The 21,808-nt window shown below is 38.4% G+C and overlaps 1 protein-coding gene across 1 annotated transcript; it reads left to right on the top strand.

The window, feature by feature from the left end:
* The first annotated feature begins 2,352 nt into the window (after positions 1-2,352).
* DHX32 (DEAH-box helicase 32 (putative)) lies at positions 2,353-21,777 on the top strand. Its single transcript, XM_008491765.2, has 11 exons — positions 2,353-2,622; positions 4,767-4,960; positions 6,332-6,704; positions 8,082-8,327; positions 10,470-10,569; positions 10,740-10,898; positions 16,347-16,538; positions 18,180-18,329; positions 19,312-19,502; positions 20,336-20,517; positions 21,568-21,777. Exons 1-11 carry the CDS (start codon positions 2,353-2,355, stop codon positions 21,758-21,760), a joined length of 2,250 nt encoding a protein of 749 aa, XP_008489987.2. The 3' UTR covers positions 21,761-21,777.
* Positions 21,778-21,808: the final 31 nt, after the last annotated feature.

The raw sequence follows: 21,808 nt of genomic DNA, 5'->3' as shown, positions 1-21,808 counted from the left end.
ACAGGGGAGCAGGACAGAACGAGGTCAAAATCAAGGAGTAAAAGAGGCAAGATCAGAAACCAGTGCTCTGGAAGGAAATGTCAGAGCTAGAGAAAGATAACATATTGAGCAGCAATGAGCTACAGCTTGGGTGTCTTGATGTGCAAAGGCAATGTTTAATCATGCTCCCAGACCAGTGCTTGGCTGGTTCTGCTCCTCCATTGCCAGGAGTTGGCTGCAGAGCTCTTGGGCTCAAAATAATCAGGTACCTGGCTGAGGATCAGGATTAAACCACCCCCCAGCCCATTTTAGCCAAGTTAAATAATGTAAGCCAGTTAACAACATGTTCTGTTAAACCATTCATTACCATGAAGGGAAGAGTAGTTTGGGGAGATGTGGTTTTCCAAGAGCAAACATTCTTCTTGATTTGGTGAACTTATTTTTCAGTTTGCTCTCTCCTACGACTGGTAGCAAAAAGGAGAAACAAAACAAAAAATTTGCTGTGGTATGGCCAATTCTGGTCAATGAACCAGAATATATTGAGGCCATATACTGATGATTTTGCAGTAAACAAGCCTATCCTGCAACTGAGGAGAGCAGGCACTGCTACTGCTGTTAAGCATATGAAAAACAAGCAAAGTGCAGAATAAAAGCAATTCACCTGCTTGCTGCATGCCATTTTATGCTGAATTTCACAAAAATCAGGCTCAGTAGGATTGTGCTCTGCCAGTCCCCTGGTTACATTTATTCCTTATTGAGTGAGGCAAAGATCTTGATGGCAGTGGGTTTGCAGCACTAAACAGAAAGGCTGTAACAGAGAAGGAGAGAAAACATCAGGACATCCAGGGTCCCACTAAGGTCACAGGAAAAGTGTTCAAGCCTGTTCAGCTGCACGTGACATATTTCAGTGTCATTTTCACAGATATCATGATATATCATCTTCACAAGTAGCAGATATGTCCCCACTGGTGCTTGGACTGCAGCATGTTTTGCTGTACTGTAATGCCAGGGAGTGGGCAGATAAATCACTGGATCTTTCTTTTTGCTTTCCAGAGCTGCCCCTCCAGTGGATCACATTCAGTTTTGGCCTTCAAACTGGGTAATCTGTCAGTCTCTGCTGCCAGCCACTCTAAGTGCCAATAATGAGCCTGTTTTGTGAGCAGCATATAATTAAACTTATCCCATTTGGATGGAGATATTCAGACTGCTGAACAAAAGATTTCCCCCCCTTCTCTCTGTTGGTGTTCTATGCTGCTGTCATCAGAGAATGCATTAGTAGCTTGTAGCCAATATGGTGCACAGTTATGAAACAAGGAAAAACTGTAAGAGGCAATAACTTTTATTCTATTACTTAGCAAAGGAAAAGCTTGGTATAGAAAAAGCACCCAAGCATTGTGCTCCTAGGCTGTTCATCAAGACATTACCAATGTATCATTGTTCAATATATATCAATATCATTGTTCAACAGGAGACTTGCCTCTGGAACTAACGTAGAAAAATGTGATTTAATATTTCTGTTACAGGATAGATCAGTCAAGGTTAGGAGACTCTATTTTGCTACTTTTGTGTGCTAAAAGCTGGAGTTACTTTACGTCAGTAATTTGTTCTTCCCCCATCTTTCAAGGCCACTTCTGGTGCCCTTGAAGGATTAGAATTGGCATCTCTTCTGTTAAAGCCTCACCAGATTTCAAAGAGAATTAATCCCTGGAATGTATAAAAAGACTTTTTATTACCCTGACTTTCTAAAACACTGCAAACAACATAAACCAAAAGCAGTGGCTGTTCCTGATGGAGGCTCCATCCTGCAGCAGCCACCTCCTGAAAACCTGCAACACCCGCAGCCCCTGCAGAGATTTTGCTGCACCCAGGGGTGAAGCCCTTTGTGCCAGGATTAGGTGGCCACATGACCACCTCTGCAATCACAATAATCACCCTGGAGCCTCCTATTCACAGCAGCTGGGAGGGATAAAGGTCAGGATCAGGGGGCTCTTTCCCAATTGTCCTCCAGCAGGAGCAGAGGCAGGGGCTGGTGCTCAGGGTTTCTGCTACTCAGCTGCTTTGACATCTTTTGCTTTAATCACTGATGTTTTGAAGAGTTTGGAGTTTGGTTTGGGAGTTTTTTTAAGGTTTTTTGTGGGTTGTTTTTTTTTCCCAAGGCTCATTGGCATCATTAAAGCACTTAAGTGGGACAAAACAGACCCCAAAGAAGGCAGCTGGACCCCAAGACTGAACTGAAGAGCTGGGAAATTCTAATCCTGAGGCAAGAAAAAATGGATTTCCTCAGGTTTAGGGAGCCTGAATGATCTATCAGTACACAAAGGACTCCATCCACTACTAATGTGTTTTTTGCTGGGAATAATACATGTAAGAAAAATGGAGTTTTTACCTTTTCCTCCAGAGATGCACTGCTTCTCAGAACTACTTGAATGCAGCGATGGGGATGAAGAGGAAATACCAATATGTGGAGAAGATTTAGAGCTTAATCCTTTTGATGGCTTGCCTTACTCTTCCCGTTACTACAAACTTCTGAAAGAAAGAGAAGAACTTCCAGTCTGGAAAGAGAAATATACTTTTAGAGAAAGTTTGCTTCATAACCAAATTGTGATCGTGTCTGGAGATGCTAAGTGTGGCAAGAGCTCCCAGGTCAGTACAACATAAATGGTTGTCTTTATGTGTTTTTTTTAAAACTATTTCTAGAACCTTTAATGTTGTACACTTTTCAGAGTTATTATTACTATCATACCAATATGTCTTTTGGATAAATTGAGCACTGAAGAGTAACACTTCTCAGACTGAGGCTGTCTGACACAGTGTCAGAAACAGCTACCACAAACCTCAGATTACAACTTTTGTTTTAGTAAATAAAGAATAAATAAATAACTATAATAAATAATTTTGTTTAGTAAATAAAAATATGAAGCCCTTTTTGCACCCTAAAAACCACATGAACTTAGTATAGTGTAAAATTCAGAACCAAATATACATATAACCTTAGAAAAACTTTGGGTAAAATTTTCTTGTATCTGTCAGTCAGTGCACTGTAAATTTCTGCTCTTTTTATAGCAGATCACATCTCAACTTGAAAAGCTATAAACTACATACTTTAAAATGTGGCACAGAATGTATCAGCTAAAATCCTTCCCTACTGAAATTACAGGTGTATTTTTTCTGTCTTCAGAGAGGCCAAAGCGAAGTGTAAAATACTTCAGGACTTATTTCAGGTTGCTTTAGTATTTTAATCAGTAAATCATTTCTTCTAGATTTGGCTGGCCACTATTTAGTCCATTTGGAAAATTTCATTGCCTCCTAACTAATGACTAAGCCTGTCATTCTATCCCCTTTTTCACCTTCATCAGTGCATAGTCTTATTTAAAAAGTGTGTTTTGGCTCTGATTAGAGCTATGTTAGCAATAAAATACAGTGGATTTGCAGGCAGGTCACAAGAGGAGGTGAAAAAAGCTCTCAGAGGATGTAGGAGTGGAATCATTAGGGCTGTTTCTCAGGGAGAAGTAATAGTCTTTCCCTCAGGTCAGCCAAGAACAAATGCTATTTCCAAGAATACACAACTACTTTACAGATCTCGTGTTAAAAGACATGACTGAAGCCAAGATCTCAGTTGACTCTAAACACATAAATATCCACCAGGACTCTCAAATTCCATTGTAATAATATTTAACAGTGTAAGTCTGTTACTACAGTAAGCAGAGAGGAATTCTCAAGCTGGTGTTCTAAGCCAAAACATGATTGTTTATGAGTGGGATCAGGAAAAAAGTTTTCCTGCAGGTAAAGCTGTTGGATAATTCCTGTAGCAGGGCATCTCATGCCTGCCAGGGTGCTGGACATGGCTGGAGATCACATATTGAGCTAGAGACATCATATTGCTCATTGAAAAGTCCTGTGTTCCCATAAAAAAGATCTACAACAACCTGATGTCTGGAGTATTTTTAGGAGTGCAAAGGCTGTGTGCCTTGTTATTGATTGTAATTTCTACAAAAGGAACTTTGTATGATAATCTAATACTTGCTAAGAAATGTTAGCTTTAAAAGGTGTCCTTTATCAAGTTTAGGAAGATTTAACACATTGCTGGCTGGCTTTTAGGCATTTCTACAAACATAAATAACTATATAGAAATAAATGATTCGCGGCTGATGCACCTTGTTTACAGATGTTGATGAAGGATTTGAAATCTAATACTTCCATTAAAATAATATTTATAGTGTCATTTTACCCTCTTATTACAACAGCCCATTAATATTTTCTAGTGCTCCTTTTTCTCCTGTAAACATACAAATCAGAGAGGTACTGCCTAAGTTTCCTGAGCAGTTTCAGTTGTCTTTGTTTACAGAGTAATTAATCTGAGATTACATATATTTACTGGGGCATTTGTCAGTTTGAAATCTTCCTGGGGCATGTTTCTTATGTTAAGGACCTGAATATGACATAGTCTGGGCAGGTTTAACACTGAGGCAGCTGAGAAGCCCCTGACAATAACTCCATAAAGTAGCTGGATCAATCAGGAGATGCTTAGGAGTGATGCTGCTGGTGTTCCCTTCTCCCCAGAGGCCAATTCTGTCCCTTCTGGACCTGCTGGCCACGCTGTTCCTGATCCAGCCCAGGATGCCATTGGCCTTCTTGGCCACCTGGGCACACTGCTGGCTCATGTTCAGCTTCCTGGCAATAAGCAGGTGCTCAGGTTGGGTTCTTCCACACTCTCTGCTCCTTTTGCCTCACAGTCTCAGACAAACGTGTTAAATACTAACTACTTCTGTTTCCTTCTTTACTCACAGATTCCTCAGTGGTGTGCTGAGCATTGCCTCTCTGCCCAGTACCAACATGGGGTGGTGGTTTGCACCCAGGCTCACAAGCAGACAGCAGTGTGGCTGGCACTCCGTGTGGCTGATGAAATGGATGTCAACATTGGGCATGAAGTGGGGTATTTTGTCCCCTTTGAAAGCTGCTGCACAACAGAAACCATCCTCAGGTTTGGGTTTTAATGCCTTCAAGCTAACATGTAACTTACACAGCTCTTTGCCAGCTCACCAGTTTGCAGGTTCAGACCTTAGGCACTTCTGCACCTCTCCACTTGTGGGCAGGACAAAGAGCCCCACAACCTTGGGGGAACATGACTAAGGTTGGAAAAAATCTTTGCATACAGGAGGAAAACAAACAAAAAAATCAAGACAGCTTGATAAAGTTGCATAGATTTTTAAATGCAGACACTGGAGATGTAGTGATTAATCAATAAGCTGTAAATGGCCTGAGGGATGTATTTGGTGCTAAACTGGAGTGGAGATTTAAGTGCACAAGATTTCCATCTTGGAAAAACTTCATTAAGATCCTCCTCATTAATCTCCATAGCATTCTGCTTTTCCTTTCTCTGCTTTCCAGGAAACGTGGGATAAACTATCACAAAGGCACAGTAGAATTTAAATAGATGCAAAAGGCATGGCTAGAAAAGAGAGCATTCCATACCAAGAGAGGAAAAAAAAAAAGGCATTTAGAATGATTTTTAAGAGATAAGAAATGATATTAACTATTAAATACAGGCAGATGACAGCAGCAATGCAGAGAATAAGATTTTGAGCCTCTCTAAAGTTTAAGAGTTATTTTCTCTGGTTCCTTAACATGGCAGGCACTAACTATGAAATCTATATCATAAGCCTTTTTCCCAGACACTGATTGCCAGTGGAGAAGAGGATACTCACCACAAATTCAACCTCCTTCCCTTTTATGCATCCTTTCTCTTTCACAGGGAGCTCTGTAAACCTCCTCCTGCAGCACATCTACCTGCAGCTGCTCCTGATGTGAAAAGGAGATGAACCATATCCTGCCACACATGGAGGCCTTGTTCAAGAATTCAAAATCCTGCTGAGCAACACAGAATACATAATATCCTTCTACAGAACTTTCAGTAGCAGGAATAATAGGGATAAAAGTGAGGAGGGCTCTACAGTCTCTCATCCTGCTCCTGGCACTGCATCACAGTCACACGTGTACACCTTTTCCTCACTAATTCTATTAGTTCCTTGCTCAAAAACTGGTTGTGTGCAACATGCTTGTGTAGTCTGGGAGATGAAAGGCAGTATGTTACAATATTAGGGCAGAAATATTTCTTCTTTTGCATCCTTTCAAGTATAGTGTCACTGAACTACACTGAGTTTCTAGCTAGCTGAAGAAGGATTTAAACACACAGTTGAGGTTAGGATAACATGTGAAAAATAAGCTGTCTTTAACAAATCATTCCTTGTTAGAATGCAAATACCCAAGCTGTCCTCAAGAGCCTGGATTAATTTCTCACAATCATTTCAATATTTCAAGCCACTCTGTAGAATTTCCTGTTTGGATGTTGCAGGTACTGCACAGATGAGATGCTACAAAGGGAAATGATGTCTACACCTCTTCTCAACCCTTATGGTGTTATCATCCTGGATGATGTGCATGAAAGAACTGTTGCAACAGATGCTTTACTTGGCCTCCTTAAAGCAGTCTTGATCTCCAGACCAGAGCTGAGGCTGGTGATACTCACTCTGCCCCACATGGCCAGCAAACTGCACAATTATTTTGGCAGTGTCCCCTTCATAAGAGTGGAAAACAACCACCAGACAGAGGTTGTGTACTCCTGCAGCATCCAGAAGGACCATTTTCTGTCTGCACTACGACTGCTCTTTGAGATCCATCACTCAAAAGAGAAGGGGGACATTGTCATCTTTCTGGCATGTGAGCAAGTAAGTTATGAACCAACTGAATTATTGAATTATTTCTGTGTTTTTATAATGCCTACAAATATCCTCTTGACAGTATCTGAGACATCAGATAGCACCAGAAGTCTCTATTATTTCAAGTTGTTCTACAAAGAAGTAATTTTATGCATAACACTGTATTATATCTATGTAACACATGAATATATCTATAGAGTCCTTCTAAGAAACAAGATAAATCACAGTGCTCAAAAGTGTTGAAAGCAAAATGCCCATCAAATAAACATTCCCAGCCCATGCATTCTTTAAGTCTCATATTAAAGTTTCATGTGGGTAATATAGCTCATTGTTCCCTGGCACTCAGCTGTCTCTGAAACTGAACAAAAATATGAATCAACTGGGAACATTGCAATTTATGTGTTGTCTTTGTGCCAGCCTTGCTATTAGCTGCCACTCTTAGATCTCTGTAAAAACTGGTATATAATACTTTCAGCCTCTAACTATGATGAACATAGTGTCAGTTCCACATAGCAAATCAACCTCTTTTTTTCAATTTTGAAAAACAATTGCTAATAAAAATGCTTTTGAGAGAAATACCCCTTTTCATCTGAACAACTCTATAAATTATTCTTGTATACTTTTAAAAAAATCAATCACAGTGCAAAGCATTTTATATTTTTAAATAAGACTAAAACAAAACCAACAAAAAACCTTTTACAATATATATTTGACCTCTGAATTTGTGGACTGCTTTAAAAGTGATGTTCCAGTAACACAACCTGGAGACATTTTATTGACTTTATTAAGTCCTCATAGACTTAATCACTGGGCTGGGGGAACCACCATAAAACTTTAGAATATTTATATCTTCTTGAACACAATAATTAAGGGAAAGCAGGGCAATTTCTGCATTCTTTAACCTTTTAATGTATTGTAATTAGACTAAGAACACAGCACTTTCCCAAGTGATCAAACCCTTTGGCACTAAAGGACTGATGTGGATGCATCCCCACATGTCCTGTAAACATGAAGTTTAGTGACAGTTTTAGGATTTCTCAGCCTTGCCATTCCTATAGTATATTTTTGCACATCTGTCTCACCCTGGAGGTTGATTTCAATATGATTTAAACCCCCAAAGACTTTTGAAAACTTCAGAGGATTACAAAAACCAGCCCAGCTTTTCCCTCATCTGCAGTTAGCAGATACAGTCAGTAAATTCTCAGAGAGAGGGGGTTTTTTTTAGCCCCTTAATTATTAATCATGGAATATTTAAATCTTAGAGCTTGATACACAGTTTAAAATATTTTTTAATTAAGAATTGCTTTAAAATTAAATGTTGATATTTGGGGTTTGCACTCATGAGAAAAAAATAAATATAAAAAAAAATATCTTTCTTGATTTCAGGAAATTGAAAAAGCTTACCAGATGATCAGACAGGAACAGTCTAATTTAAATCCTGACCTTGGAGAACTCATCCCAGTTCCTTTATACCCCATAAAACAAGAACTGATTCCCAAACCGAGTCAAGAAAAACAGAAAGGCTGCAAGAAATACAGACGAAAAGTGCTACTCACCACGTGCTTTGGAGAATCCTTGATTTGGATGAAAAATGTAACCTTTGTCATTGATGTGGGTGTTGAAAGGAGAAAGGTTAGTCCAGCTAACCAAAGTCAGTATGCCCAACATGGGTTTTTCAGGGTGGGGAAAAAGGGAAATGTGCAGCTAACAGATTGATGCAAATGCTTACTAAAAAGCCTGAATATTTTTCTGTTCTTTCATAAATCTGATTCTGTGATAAATTTAACATTTGAATTCACAAAATTTAAATAATTCCATGGAAAATTCACATGAAAAACAAGGAAGAAATCAATTCCTTCCTAAATTCAGTCAGAAAACAATTTTTTCAAGTTTCTAAAGCCTGTTCAACAGTCCCAGCTAAACCTGACATTCACCTGGGCACTAATCCACTGACACTTCATTTGCAAGCTGTATCTGACTGCAGTTTTGGCCAATAAATCATAATCATCTCTTCAGTATCTTATAGACAGAGCAAAATACAATCAGTTCTCCACTAAGTGTTGGCAGATTGCCTGGTTTCCTAGATTAACCTCATCCCTTCTTTAAGAATTTAGTGATGCCACAGATCATCTAACAGTGAAGGATGCTCACAGAGGGAAAAAGAATCCCCTTTAGAGCTGTCTGTGCTCCTTCAGGAGCTTTGTTTGCATCCACGTGTCTCAGAATGCTGCAATTTAACAAATTAATCTTTGGCCTGTTACAGTTCATTCTGATTACATCCATTGCTTCCATCCTGGGAAGAGCCACACAAATAATTCTCATATATTCATATCTCTTGTTTCTTTCACAAGAATGTCCCAAAGAATGAGGGACTGTGTAGGAACGTGATGATGACATTACATGAGCTGGAAAGCTGCACTACTACAGGCTTTGTACCTGTCCTATGGGTGTTGCTAGTTGGATTAAATATTCCAGTAATAGTCAAAAGAAAAAATGTGGTACAGTTTCTTTATATAATCCAGAATTAAATCACCAAAATGGAAATTAAGTACTCCTAAAATTATGGATTGGGGATCATTCATCCTGATCAGCTTTGAAAGTAGTTTAGGCAAAAGCTTGGGAACCACCACTGAATTTTCTTTGCATTGCAACAAGTGCCTAACACCATTTTTAAAGGTTCTCCTATGGGGGTTATAAACTCATCAAGCCAAGGAAAAAATAGTCACATTTTGTGTGAGACAAACAAAAGCTTAAAAGCAGTTTTCAATCACAGCATGCATAACAACTTATTTCTGAAAATATAGTTGGCCTGGAGAAAGTAAATCAATTTCACCTCCATGGTGAGTTGAAGCCCAAAATAAAATCCAGTACTTTCTGTCCATCAGAAATATGAAGCAATGGAAGCAAACCAAATCACTGCTCTCAGTCCCACAATTTTAACTCTAATAATTCTGTCCTAATGGCTGCAGTTTAGGCCTCTGATATTCATCCCTCAGAAGTTCAAAGTCATTCAGTCTACATGGCTGAAAGCTGAACGTAGCCAAAGTTGTGTGCAGAACAAAATCCTTAAGTCTTGGAGTTGGGATAAATCCTAAATTTCCCTGGAGGAAAAGAAATCTGTCCCCTGCACCAAAGTATATTTTATCTTTTTTTTATTAAAGCCTGCTCTAAACTAGAAAAAGTTGATTCAGATGACATGACTAGAAAATTATCTTGTCCAGGTTTTATATGCCTTGCTGTATATTACAGAAGCTTTTGGACATCACCCTGTGGACAGAACAGTGAGTGAATTGGCTCTTCTGTTTAATCAAAATGAAATACAATTAAGAAAAAAAATCAAATAGGACACAGTAAAACTTTGATACAGCCCTTGTCTCCTGTACTAAATTTGAGAGATTTCAGTATTAAGACAAAAATTTGGAGTTAGGGAGCAAAATGTTATCAGACAATATTGGGATTCTGTCACTGGAAGAAATAAATAATTTTTTTGTCATGCTTTTCTTGATGATACTCTAGATCTACACTTTGTGCTCTAGTAAGGTAAATTTCTTCAGAAAAAGACATTTATCTTACAGGATGCTTACAAAGTTCTTTCAATTTATCACAGTGCTGAGAGCTCTCATTTCCAGGCTGGTGAAATAACGTAGTATAAAAAGAAACCCAACTGTTGCTACACTTTCTGTAAAATGACCTAGATAAACTTCAGTACAGACCATTAATATATCTGCAGTCTTCATTTACTTATCTGATGCTTAATATCTCTTTCATTTAAAGGTGTACAATCCTAGAATCAGAGCAGACTCTGTTATAACGCAGCCTATCAGCAAAAGTCAAGCAGAGATGCATAAACAAATTCTGGGCATGTCTTCATCAGGTAGAATTATTAGCTCAAAGTTTAACTCCATTAGCTCAAATTGTTGATAGAATCAATGTGGCAATAAAATATAAATGTGGCAATAAAATATAAATGTGGCAATTACATATAAAATATTTAAAAAAAAAAAGGAAAAAAGAAAAAGGTAATTTTCCTAAAATCTCTTCCAGGAAAACTCTTCTGCTTGTATCCTGAAGAATTTACATACAAAGAAATGAAACCCTATTTTCCAGCCAAAATACAGGAATCAAAGCTAACAAGCGTGGTTCTCTTCCTGAAGAGGATGGATATAGCTGGCTTAGGACACTGTGACTTCATTAGCAGGCCAGGTAATGATAATTTATGGTAATTTTCCAGAGTTGTGTAATTATTTTTGCAGTTTTTAAAGATTAATTTTGCCCTGTTATTCACAATACTTATAATAATGCCACTACTTTCACCCCTTACCTACTGGAACACCTCCTGATGCAATAGTTGCAAGTTTTCCTTGCAATTAAACAGAAAGAAGCTTGGGGCTTTTTTGAACCCAAGGTGAATTTCTCCAAAACTGAATCCCATTTTCACTGAGATGACAGTGTGACATGAACTGGTGAACAAACAGACCAAAAAGTACACTGAAATCCACAGCAAGAAATCCAAGTACTTCACAGTCCATTCCCTACAAGTGGAGAACACAGAGCAGATAAGCAAGGAAGCAAAAATCACACCAGTAAAACATTTAATTTCTGCTCAGCAGCAATGTGCACAAGTTGGTTTTGGGGTTTTTTTTCTGCTGTTCTTTGAGGAAAACTAAAAAGCCTGGATTAACTCTGCCTCATTACTGCATTATAAAAGCAACAATGTCAGGCTTAGAGCTGCTGCATTGAATTCAGGCTATAATCAAGCTGAGCAAGTGCAGCAGACTTGTTGCCCTTTTCAGAATTCAGCAGCCATGTGAAAATGTATTTGGCACTGCAGGGCTGGAGTGCATTATTTGGATTCCTGTGCCAGATAATGGGGATGTCTTCATGGTTCTGCCAGTTATCAGCCAGATCTTTACTTTACTTTACTTTACTTTACTTTACTTTACTTTACTTTACTTTACTTTACTTTACTTTACTTTACTTTACTTTACTGTGTTACATCATGGGACAAGAGAACTCCTTTCCCCCAGACTGCAGCAACATCAGGCATTATTTGTAAATCACTGGAAAATCCTTATTTACACTATGCAAATCAATAAAGAGATGAAGGCATGTAAAATTTCTGTAAGAAATCCAGGTGAGAGCAGTTTGCTGATTCATGCAGAATTACCATAAACAATTTTCACATAAAATATTTGTTGTTGGTCACGGATACCCTGACTTTGGGAGCTATGCTATTATAACCCTTCTGAGAGAACAATTCTAGAATATCCATAATAACAAGAGTAGCACAAGTGCATATTATTCCAAATAGTTTCAGAAACAAAATTTGTTTGCATATTTTTAAATTATAAACAGACTCTTAGAGACAGGAACTCAATGGGTTGTGTACAGCCTACTCAAGAGAGATCACTTCAAGGCAGATAAATTAATTCACTTGTTGGTTCTGGGATGTTTTAATTTCTGAATTTCCTTGGTTAAATAGTATTGTTTGTCTAAGGAAAAACTTTCTGATGGTGTAGACATGGTCACAGACTGCACTGCATAAATGAGTGGAAAAGCATAAAGGGACTCAGAGGAGGAAAGGACCAGAGAGCAACCAAACACAGGAGGCAAAGTATGGGTGGGAGAACCTGCCCCTTGGCAGCATTCCCTATCCATGGGACAAGAGGCATCAGGAATGGGTGTCAGGGCATTAGTACAGCCCAGTCCCTGAGCAGATACCTCACTGCATGCAGGCAATGACTTGGAATAAGGAGCTGGGATCACACAGGGAAGCCCAAAGAAAAGGGGGAACCTGTTAAAAGCTGGACCACTCTAATATCATTTACTGGAGAGTAATGAAACCCAAGTGATTAAAAGATTTTAAGCCATTATGTAATAACCTGTAAATTATACTCTTTGTGGTTATACTACATGTGGCACAGTCTTGGGCATGATTTGAGGGTGATACAAAGCAGATAGAAAATGGATTTCACTGAACAGTCAGTGCTACCTGTGCTGTGTGGCTGTAACTTGGAATGTTTATGGTAGCAAAACGCAGATCAGTCCTTGTCTTTGTCTTGTCCAAACAGACCAAAAAGTACACTGAAATTCACAGCAAGAAATTAAAGTACTTCACAGTCCATTCCCTGCAAGAGAAGTGGAGAACACAGAGCAGATGTTAAAAGTCCTGTTAAAAGCTGGACCACTCTAGTATCATTTACTGGAGAGTAATGAAACCCAAGTGATTAAAAGATTTTTAAGCCATTATGTAATAATCTGTAAATTATACTCTTTGTGGTTATACTACATGTGGCACATGTGGCACAGTCTTGAGCGTGATTTGAGGGTGATACAAAGCAGATAGAAAATGGACTTCACTGAACAGTCAGTGCTACCTGTGCTGTGTGGCTGTAACTTGGAACATTTATGGTAGCAAAATGCAGATCAGTCCTTGTCCTGGCTGTCCCTGCTGCTGGCAGAAAAGCACAGTGGAGACCACTACTTGCCAGCTTGGAGGAGTGAAGGAGCAGATGGAGGGTGAATAGAAAGGCTATGAAGTGTCAGTTTGGAAGAAGTAATTTTTAATGATCAACCATTACTATAATTTCAAATTAATATAGAATTGGTGGCCTAAGGGCATGGCAGACTCATTAAAAATCCTACCTCAGCAGTTATAGGGGCAAAAAGAGAATTGAGGTAAAGCCTACACATAGAACTTGTCCTTGAAGAAGAAAAATCTTTGCATGATTTAAAGAAAACTTGGCACTGGATTTCTCCATACCTTCAGCTTGCTATCCAAGGAGCAATGTTAAAAAACAGTAACAGAAAACACCATTCCCCAGATTATTCTCCTGGCAGCAATTGATTTGGCAGTTCTTTATGATGCTGAGCCTAACAGAAGCTGGAAAAGCTGTTGGTTTGCCAGGTAACAAATCATCTCTTTAAAGACAACATCCCTTCACCCAACATTCATGTCAGCCCTACCTTTGGAACAGCTGTCCCCATGGAAAGAAAAGGTCTATTAAAAAAAAAAGTATTTTACACAGCCAAAATGTTCACAAAGCAGGACCTGCAGATGCCCCAGGTGAACATGACATGGCAATTAAAAGGACTATTAATAATCATCAAATCTATGTTTTACTTCAATCTCTAATATCCACTCATTACAGAATTTTTGGCAAATTGCTACATAATTTGCTTTCTTGTGGAAAAAAGAATAATACCTTTACACTTCTCACACAGCCAGCATTTCCATTTCAGTCATGTAGGACATGATACTGTTAAGGTGCAGTGGCCTTTAGAAAATTAACACTGTTCATGTCTAGTTACAAAAACGTGAGACAAGAATATCATTTTAAATAACCTTCAAATCCTCAGATTAATGATTTAATGATTAATTATTTTAGGGCAAGCAGCCCTAAAAATAATGAGGCTTGCTTGCTAGAAATCATTTTAAGACAATGCAGCTTTAAGTTCTTTAAAGAAGAGATTTCTGTATATAAACATTTACACTGCTTTTGTTTTATCATCTTTTTTAATTCAAAAGGGAACCATACTACAAAGAACTCTCAAATGAGCATCTGCTGTCCTTACAATGGCATTTTATTGAGTTTGTGCCTTAAAATGCAGACCCACACCCAAGAGCCCTATTCTATTGGGTTTTTTTATTTCCTGTTTCTTCACCTGCTTAATCTGCCTTTACCATCTTGTCCTTTCTGACACAATTAAACTCCAGCAGTCTTTTTTGTTTGTTTTTTTTTTTTTTAGTAACACTCAGAGCAAAATAGGCAAGTCATTCGTGCTGATAAATCTCAAGGCAACTAGCTCTAGGGCATAAAAATACAAATTACTGATGCTATCAAGGGACTGAAATTGGCTGCCATATAACCATATATTTTCTAAGTTTTAGCACAAACTACTTTGTTTTCTGGAAATTAGCTTTCCATGATTTCCTAGTAATTACTATCTGTCTGAATGACCATTTTATTCCCCTTGTATTTTCAGTCACTGGTATCTATTTGCTGTTATTGACTCTTCTAAGATGTTACTTTAGACATCCTAGAGCAGGTTTGCACAGTAGAGTAGTTCTGTAAAAGCTGCAAGGGGAATTACTAAACTGTTTTTCCCTTCAGACATTAGTAGCAGAAAAGGCTTGAAAACAAGTGTTTGCTTGCTTCCCACTATTTCCTGTACTTCATTAGAACTAGGTAATTACAGAGTGATGGCAATAAACCAACAGCTCATTGCCAATTAAGTAAAAAAGGCAAACTCAAGGTTTTCTTGCAGGAAGGCAGGGTGCCTGAGGTGGGATGTTAGGGCTAAATGTGACCTACCAGCTCCTTACAGATTGTCCTTGCTTTTCATTTTCATGATGTAGCTTGTCAAAGACAGGGTCCTGTCCATAATAGATCCAAACAAGCAATTATTTCTACTCATCTACTAATGAAGATACAAGAACAAACACACACCCTGCCTGTGTGGGTAGCTGTGGTTGCATTTTGGTGGGTTTCTGGTTTATTTAGAGATTTATTTGTTTATGTTAATATGCAAACTGACAGCAGCCCACAGAAGTCTCAAAAATGGGCAGTGATGTCATTGATTTCCCGTGGCATGCACAGCTGGGAATCAGGCAATGTTCTGCTCTAGTGGAATTTTTGTCACCACCTTCATTGATACTAGAATTTAACTTGTCATCCAGAAAACATCAAACAGTTCCTTACACTGGAACATGCCTAAAGTTGCTGCAGGGATAGGAGAGCAGTTAAGAATTAAAATGAAGTAGCACTTGTAGAAGGTATTGACCATTAAGACCTGGAATAGGAACCTACCTTTAAAAATTAGAGCTGGGAAGAGCCTTCACACTTCAGGAGTTCCTGAATTTCCACCATTGTTTTTTAAGCTCTAGCAACTTGTTGGACAGTGTGGACTCAACAACTTCTGCACAGGCCTCAGGTTCCCTCTCTCTAGCCCTAGAACTGTAGCCACCAGGACTGCATGTAAAGGTCTTCTGTCCTTATTTTGCCAAAGGGACCAACTTTCAGCAACTTTTCCTGCTCAGGTTCTCATTTTAAGTACTGATGTGCTTAATCAGAAATCACTGATGAGATGTAATGAGAACTGAGGAAAAGGCATATTTGTGTCTGTGTGTACAAGCCACATTCTGTATCTTCAGATCTTGTGGGTTGCTGATTTCATTCACCCTCACCCATGAAAGAGGATGGTAACTCCCTAATTCTTCTCCACAAATTAGCCTCCTAGCCTACCTAATTATTTTCCTATATTCACTCAGGTTTTCTGCCTCCCTGTTCTCATTTCAGCCTATGGAGGCTGTAAGGAAGTTGTCACCAGAATTTAATTTTGTGCAGTGAGAAAGTACAATGCACAATTCAGCAGCCAGTGGCTGGACTTTTGACAAAAACTGCTCAGATATTAAAAAAGATCAATAAGGTTATTTGCAGCCCTATAATTTACCTCTTTTCTTCTTCCTCTGGAACGTTCTCAGCCTTTTGTTCATCTCATTATTACTTTTTCTTCTTCCCTGTTGTCAAATGCTAGAAGCTGACTGCTATCATTTTCACATCTGCAATATACAGTATCATAATGAGAATTCAGGCATTCATTTAGACATTTCCTTTCTCAAGAATTGGAATTATCTTTCCTTTCTATTAGCTCCTGAAAGCCTGATGCAGGCTTTGGAAGATCTCGATTATCTGGCAGCCCTGGATAATGATGGAAACCTTTCTGAATTTGGAATTATTATGTCAGAATTTCCCCTGGATCCACAACTGTCAAAGTCAATTCTGGCTTCGTGTGAATTTGAGTGTGTTGATGAGATGCTCACCATTGCAGCCATGGTAACAGGTACTCAAAAAGAAGGTTTCATAAATAATGATTGTGTCACCTGCCAAATCCATGTAGATTCTTTTGTCTGTTCACAAGGGAAACCTGAATGCAAACTTCTGATATTCACACCTGCTTATTCCAAGTAAATTAATATCTTTGGCTGTTTAAGTCTTTAAACTTGCAATGAAATACAAGTGATGAATTCATAACTAGCACTCTAATCCCATGCTTCAGATGCCCCAACCTTTTATCAGAAAGCATTCACAAAACACCCCTTCAAAATGAACATTCTCATATTCCTGTATTTTGTTGTAGACTGAAACTGCAAATTAAGGGAACTTTTAATTACAAACAATACTGGGATGATGACCTACTGAGAATTACTTTGTGATCTTCTTCCTCCACTTTAAATATTTTATAAAACTAACCTTAAGTGCCCACACCTTTCTGTCCTGATGGATCTCTGTATTCCTATGTGGAACTGTAAGACAAACCAGCTGGCTCCAAATGCTGGACATGTGAAGTCTGGAACAGGAACATTTATATTAGGAGGTTGTTAACTATAGAATTTATTTCATTTGATTTGACAGAACTTTCAAACCAACACATAAAGCCCAGATACTTAAAAGCTATTAATTCCTTGAAAGCCACTACTGAAATTGTAATACATCAAAGAGGCACAAAATCAAAGATTTTAGGAGGAGGTTGATTCCTAAAGAAGATCAAAGAGCAAATAATGACAATGACTTCTCAGAATGTCACCAGATAACACAGGACAGGGCTAAACTTAGATTCTTCCAGGTCTCAGTGCTCATTAGTGATAATGGTTTCAGCAATATTTAGCTGTCTCCTAGCCATATAGCACTGTCCTACTTGTTTTCCAGGACAACCCTAGCACAGAACCAATGTTTCAAAGCTCTCTAGTGCTCAACAGCCCCAGCCTAACCCTGCCTGGAATGATTTGGCACAGCATCACTGTGTGTGCCCAAAGGGAATATCCTAGGCCCAGAAGTTGGTGAGGAGCCTTAAGAAGCAAAGACATGAACCCCCAAGATACCAAGCTGAATTAATTTTTCTCCTTACACAACAACTTGGTTTAATGCTTACCCTGGCTTGATGTTTAATAGTGGGCCTCAAATGGGATATAAGTTTTAAGTACATAGAAAAAAAATATAAAGGATTGAGCATAGGCACAGTTTAGCTTTTTAAAAGCTCATCCATCTCAAAAGGCACAATTATGTAGTACAGTACCAAAACAGAAGTAAAACACACTGGAAGGCACAAATTTCAACATATAGGAGCAAATTAAGGCATTACATCCACAGAACTAGTTTCTTTCTATATTAAAGAAACCCTATGCTTGGATTCTGGCTCAATTGGACCATGCCATTATCAAGCATTTTTGTCACCAGTGCAGGAGAAAGCTGCTCACCCTCTTGTGTTTACAGCAGAAAGTAACTAAAGGTGAGATTGCAAGAACATCCATCTAAATAAACCTTAGTAAAAGCAAGAGATCCAGCTCTTCAGTAGCAATCCAACACTGAAGATTAAGGGGAACTGAGAAAGGAAAAAAAGCCACAAAAACTATCAGTGGAGCTACTGTTTGTGCATTCATTCACCTGAGTGTCTTAATAACCCCTGGCTTGATTTTTCTCTAAGCTCCTACCTGCTTCTTACACCCACCTCCTGGAACAGAAGAGATTGCTCTTACTTGCTGGAGGAAATTCTCACACCCTGCAGGAGATCACTTTACTCTTATCAATGTCTTCAATGCCTTCAAGGAAGCCAGTGCAAACTCCACACCCCAATGTAAGTGTACCCATTTGTAACCAATCTGGCCAGAAAACCAAAAAACAAAAGAAAAAAACCCCACCCAAAACCCAACCAAGTATTATTGGCATTCAGTTTATAAATCCTTCTTGAATGATCCTTTCTGGAATTGTCCATTTGCAGAGAAGAGCAACCTATGATAGTAGTCACTATAAATAATAATTTTAGTTTCTTAATTAACTGAATGTGAGGTAGGAAATCATACCTCATCCACCAAGGATATTTAAGCACTCATGCAGCTGGCATTTGAAGTGCCACTGTACAAAATCAGATTGTTTCTCCAGTAAAAGGCCATAATCTAAGCTTAAGCTATGAAATGATGTGAATAGGTGATTCCCCCAGCAGCTTCACAGTTCTGATGTTTTTCTGAGAGCTGCCAACTACCAGGAAAGTTTAAGGGAACAGCAGTAGGCAGAAGGTGTTCACAGCACTTTTCCTGTGTTCAGACATCTGACCCAGGTTTGTTCAGCCTGAGTCCAGTTCTTACACATCAGAGTGACAGATTTGCACATACCAAGAACAAATGTATGGCAGGACAGGACTGTTTCAAGTTCAGACACAATAAATGCTGAGGAGAGGTCCAAGTGTGGGATCATCACAAGCACTACAAATGTTTTCTCAGTTCCATATCCCTGTCTGAATCCAGAAAGCCCGAAAATAGGATTGCTACTCATTCTTTCAGAAGCTATCACTTTTTACAGACAAAATAAGGGATTTTGAATAGTAAGTAAGGATATAAAGTATTGCCCACTCACTTTACAAGCAAAATCAGAGAGCTTAAGTTGTCCTTATGGTTCTTCTTAGCAGAATTTTGGACAGCTTTGACACAGCTACTCACTCCAAAATGCTTTTCACCTATTCAAAGAGAATTTACAGAGCAGTATTTGTGGACATCACCCATCAGTAACACTCTGCTTTAAGCCAAAATATTGTGGTTTGTTTTTTTTTTTCCCCTCCACAGACTACAGCAATGAGAAATGGTGTCGTGATTATTTCCTAAGCTGCTCTGCACTGAGGATGGCAGAAATCATCCGGGCTGAATTAGTAGAGATTATGAAGCGTATTGAACTTCCCATCTCAGAACCAGACTTTGGGTCAACAGAAAACACACTAAGCATCAAGAAATCTCTCTTATCTGGTTACTTTATGCACGTAAGGAAAAATATTATGGTTTCTTCTGACTGCAATGTTACCTTACACAGAATGCTTCCAAGCAACACAAGTCAAATAGTGAAGTCTTTTGATCATAGGGAAGGATAAAAGCCTTTTTTTTCCAGTGTATCACACCAACACTTCTACCAATTCCAATCTTTTTCTTGGAGTTCAGCTCTCACAGCATGCAGTTCACACACTTCACTGCAAGAGGAAAGCTGTCAATCTGCCTTTCACTCAAACACACCTTTCTTTCTTTCTTTCACCTCAAAAAATTCCCTAATTTGTAGTAAGTCTCTCAGAGCCTTATTGCTCTTGTGAAGATGTTTTCATGAAATTACACCCAGGAAACAAAGAACTGATTTGGTGAATACGTTTAGGTATACATAACATACAGCTTGCTTCAGCAACACCAAAGGAGGTAATCAAACTGCAACTGTAAACACAAACCAGAAAGATTAATGTATTCTCACTTGAGAACATGGTTTTCTTTGCATCACAATGCTCCACCTAAATATAAGAATGACCCCTCCAAACTACACTATTTCAAGAGGCCTGCCACCCTCAAAGTCAAGCTGGGATACTTACAGTATAAGCCTGCCTTCATTTGTTGCAAAGTTTCCTTTCAAACATTCAAATTGATGTTTTCTTTAAATCTCATTTCACAGTCCTCAGTCCCAAGCTTTCCTTGCAGACATTTATGAAGAGTGTTAGGCTCTCCAGTTGAAAGATCCTGAATACAAGTTTAATTCCTGGCTTTAATAGAAAGGCAAACACTGATCTATGCATCTTGAATATTCAATTAAATAACAACTCTCTGCATTTTTTTTTAGATTGCTCGTGATGTAGATGGCTCAGGAAACTACTTAATGTTAACACACAGACAAGTGGCCCAGCTTCACCCTTTCTCATCATATTGTAACTCCAGAAAGACCCCTGAGTGGGTTTTATTCCATGAGTTCAGTATTTCAGAAGACAATTCCATCAGAGTGGTCTCTGAGATATCACCCAACCTGTAAGTAAGCAATGGTGAAACTCTCTCTTCACTCATACCTCTACCACTAAAGTGTCTTTTAAGTCACAGACAGGGGCAGGACACAAGGCTTTTCCTTTATCTCCATAATAAAAGCAGATTTCTTCTGGATCTGTTGAGAAACATTGAGAAATCACTCAATCTAGTCAAGCAAGAGGAGTTAGCATCACCAGAAGAGTGAAGAAATTACTGCTTTTCACACTTTTCATATTCACTAGTAAATCTATGTGGATTATATTTTATTTCCTTGTTGCCAGTATTGTTCTGTTACTGTTCTGTTACTGTGGGTAGCTTTGCTTGGCATCTTCATTTTCATTCAGAGCACTCAATTCCATTAGAGCTCAGAACTATTAAAAAGGGAAAAACTTTTGATCTTACCCCTTAATATTCTTTTCATGCAAAACATCATTTAAGTCAGCCTTTTGCATTTCCTAATAGGTGCTGATCTATTCAGGTACTGAATTAATCTAATGTCTGCTTCTATAACTGTAATTAAATAATTCATTGAAAAAAAAAAACCAGAAAGCAGAAGTTTCTTACAAGATAAAATACACAGGAATAAAAAATAAAATCAAGGAATAGTTAACACAGCAGTGTAGTCACAGATTAATCTGGCTGGGCATGTCTTTGTTCCTGGAAAAGATATTTTCCAGCAGATCTTTTTCTCAACATGTTTTATGTACGTGTACTTTTTTCTCTTTTCAAAGTTCATAAGAAAGCCTTTTTCATAGTTTCATTGAATAAAAATATGTTCAAATCCAGAGAAAAAACCCAACACTATTTCACCCAGTCTGCAGCACTGAGAACTGAACAACAATCACCTGAGGTGCAGAGTGTGTATATAATATGTTCAAGTCTACTGAAAGCACAAACTATGAGTAGATCTTGCAGAGAGTTCTGGTTTTGAGTTGAAATATCAACTTTGTAGCTGTATCCATCATCATGTTGCTGGTGTGTTTTGTACAAGCCTGGATTATGTTCCATTAAAAAAAAAATTAAAAAAATTAATGTTTTGCCTTATTTCCTCACCAGATTCATGGAGCTGGTACCTCAGTACTACTTTAGCAATCTTCCTCCTAGTGAAAATAAGGATATTCTCCAGGAAATAATGAATCACTTGTCACCTGTTTCAGTCACAAAGGAGGAACAGAAAACTAATGATGACAGCAAGGAAAATGAAAACTTTGCCCAAACTCACACTGAACAAAGATGTATTATTCAGTGATTTTAGAGTGAAATATCATAAATTGAACAAATATAAATAAAAACAGTC

Source organism: Calypte anna, chromosome 6 (assembly GCF_003957555.1).
Source record: "Calypte anna isolate BGI_N300 chromosome 6, bCalAnn1_v1.p, whole genome shotgun sequence".
NCBI lineage: Eukaryota > Metazoa > Chordata > Aves > Apodiformes > Trochilidae > Calypte > Calypte anna.
This window is presented reverse-complemented; position numbering and strand designations above follow the sequence as displayed.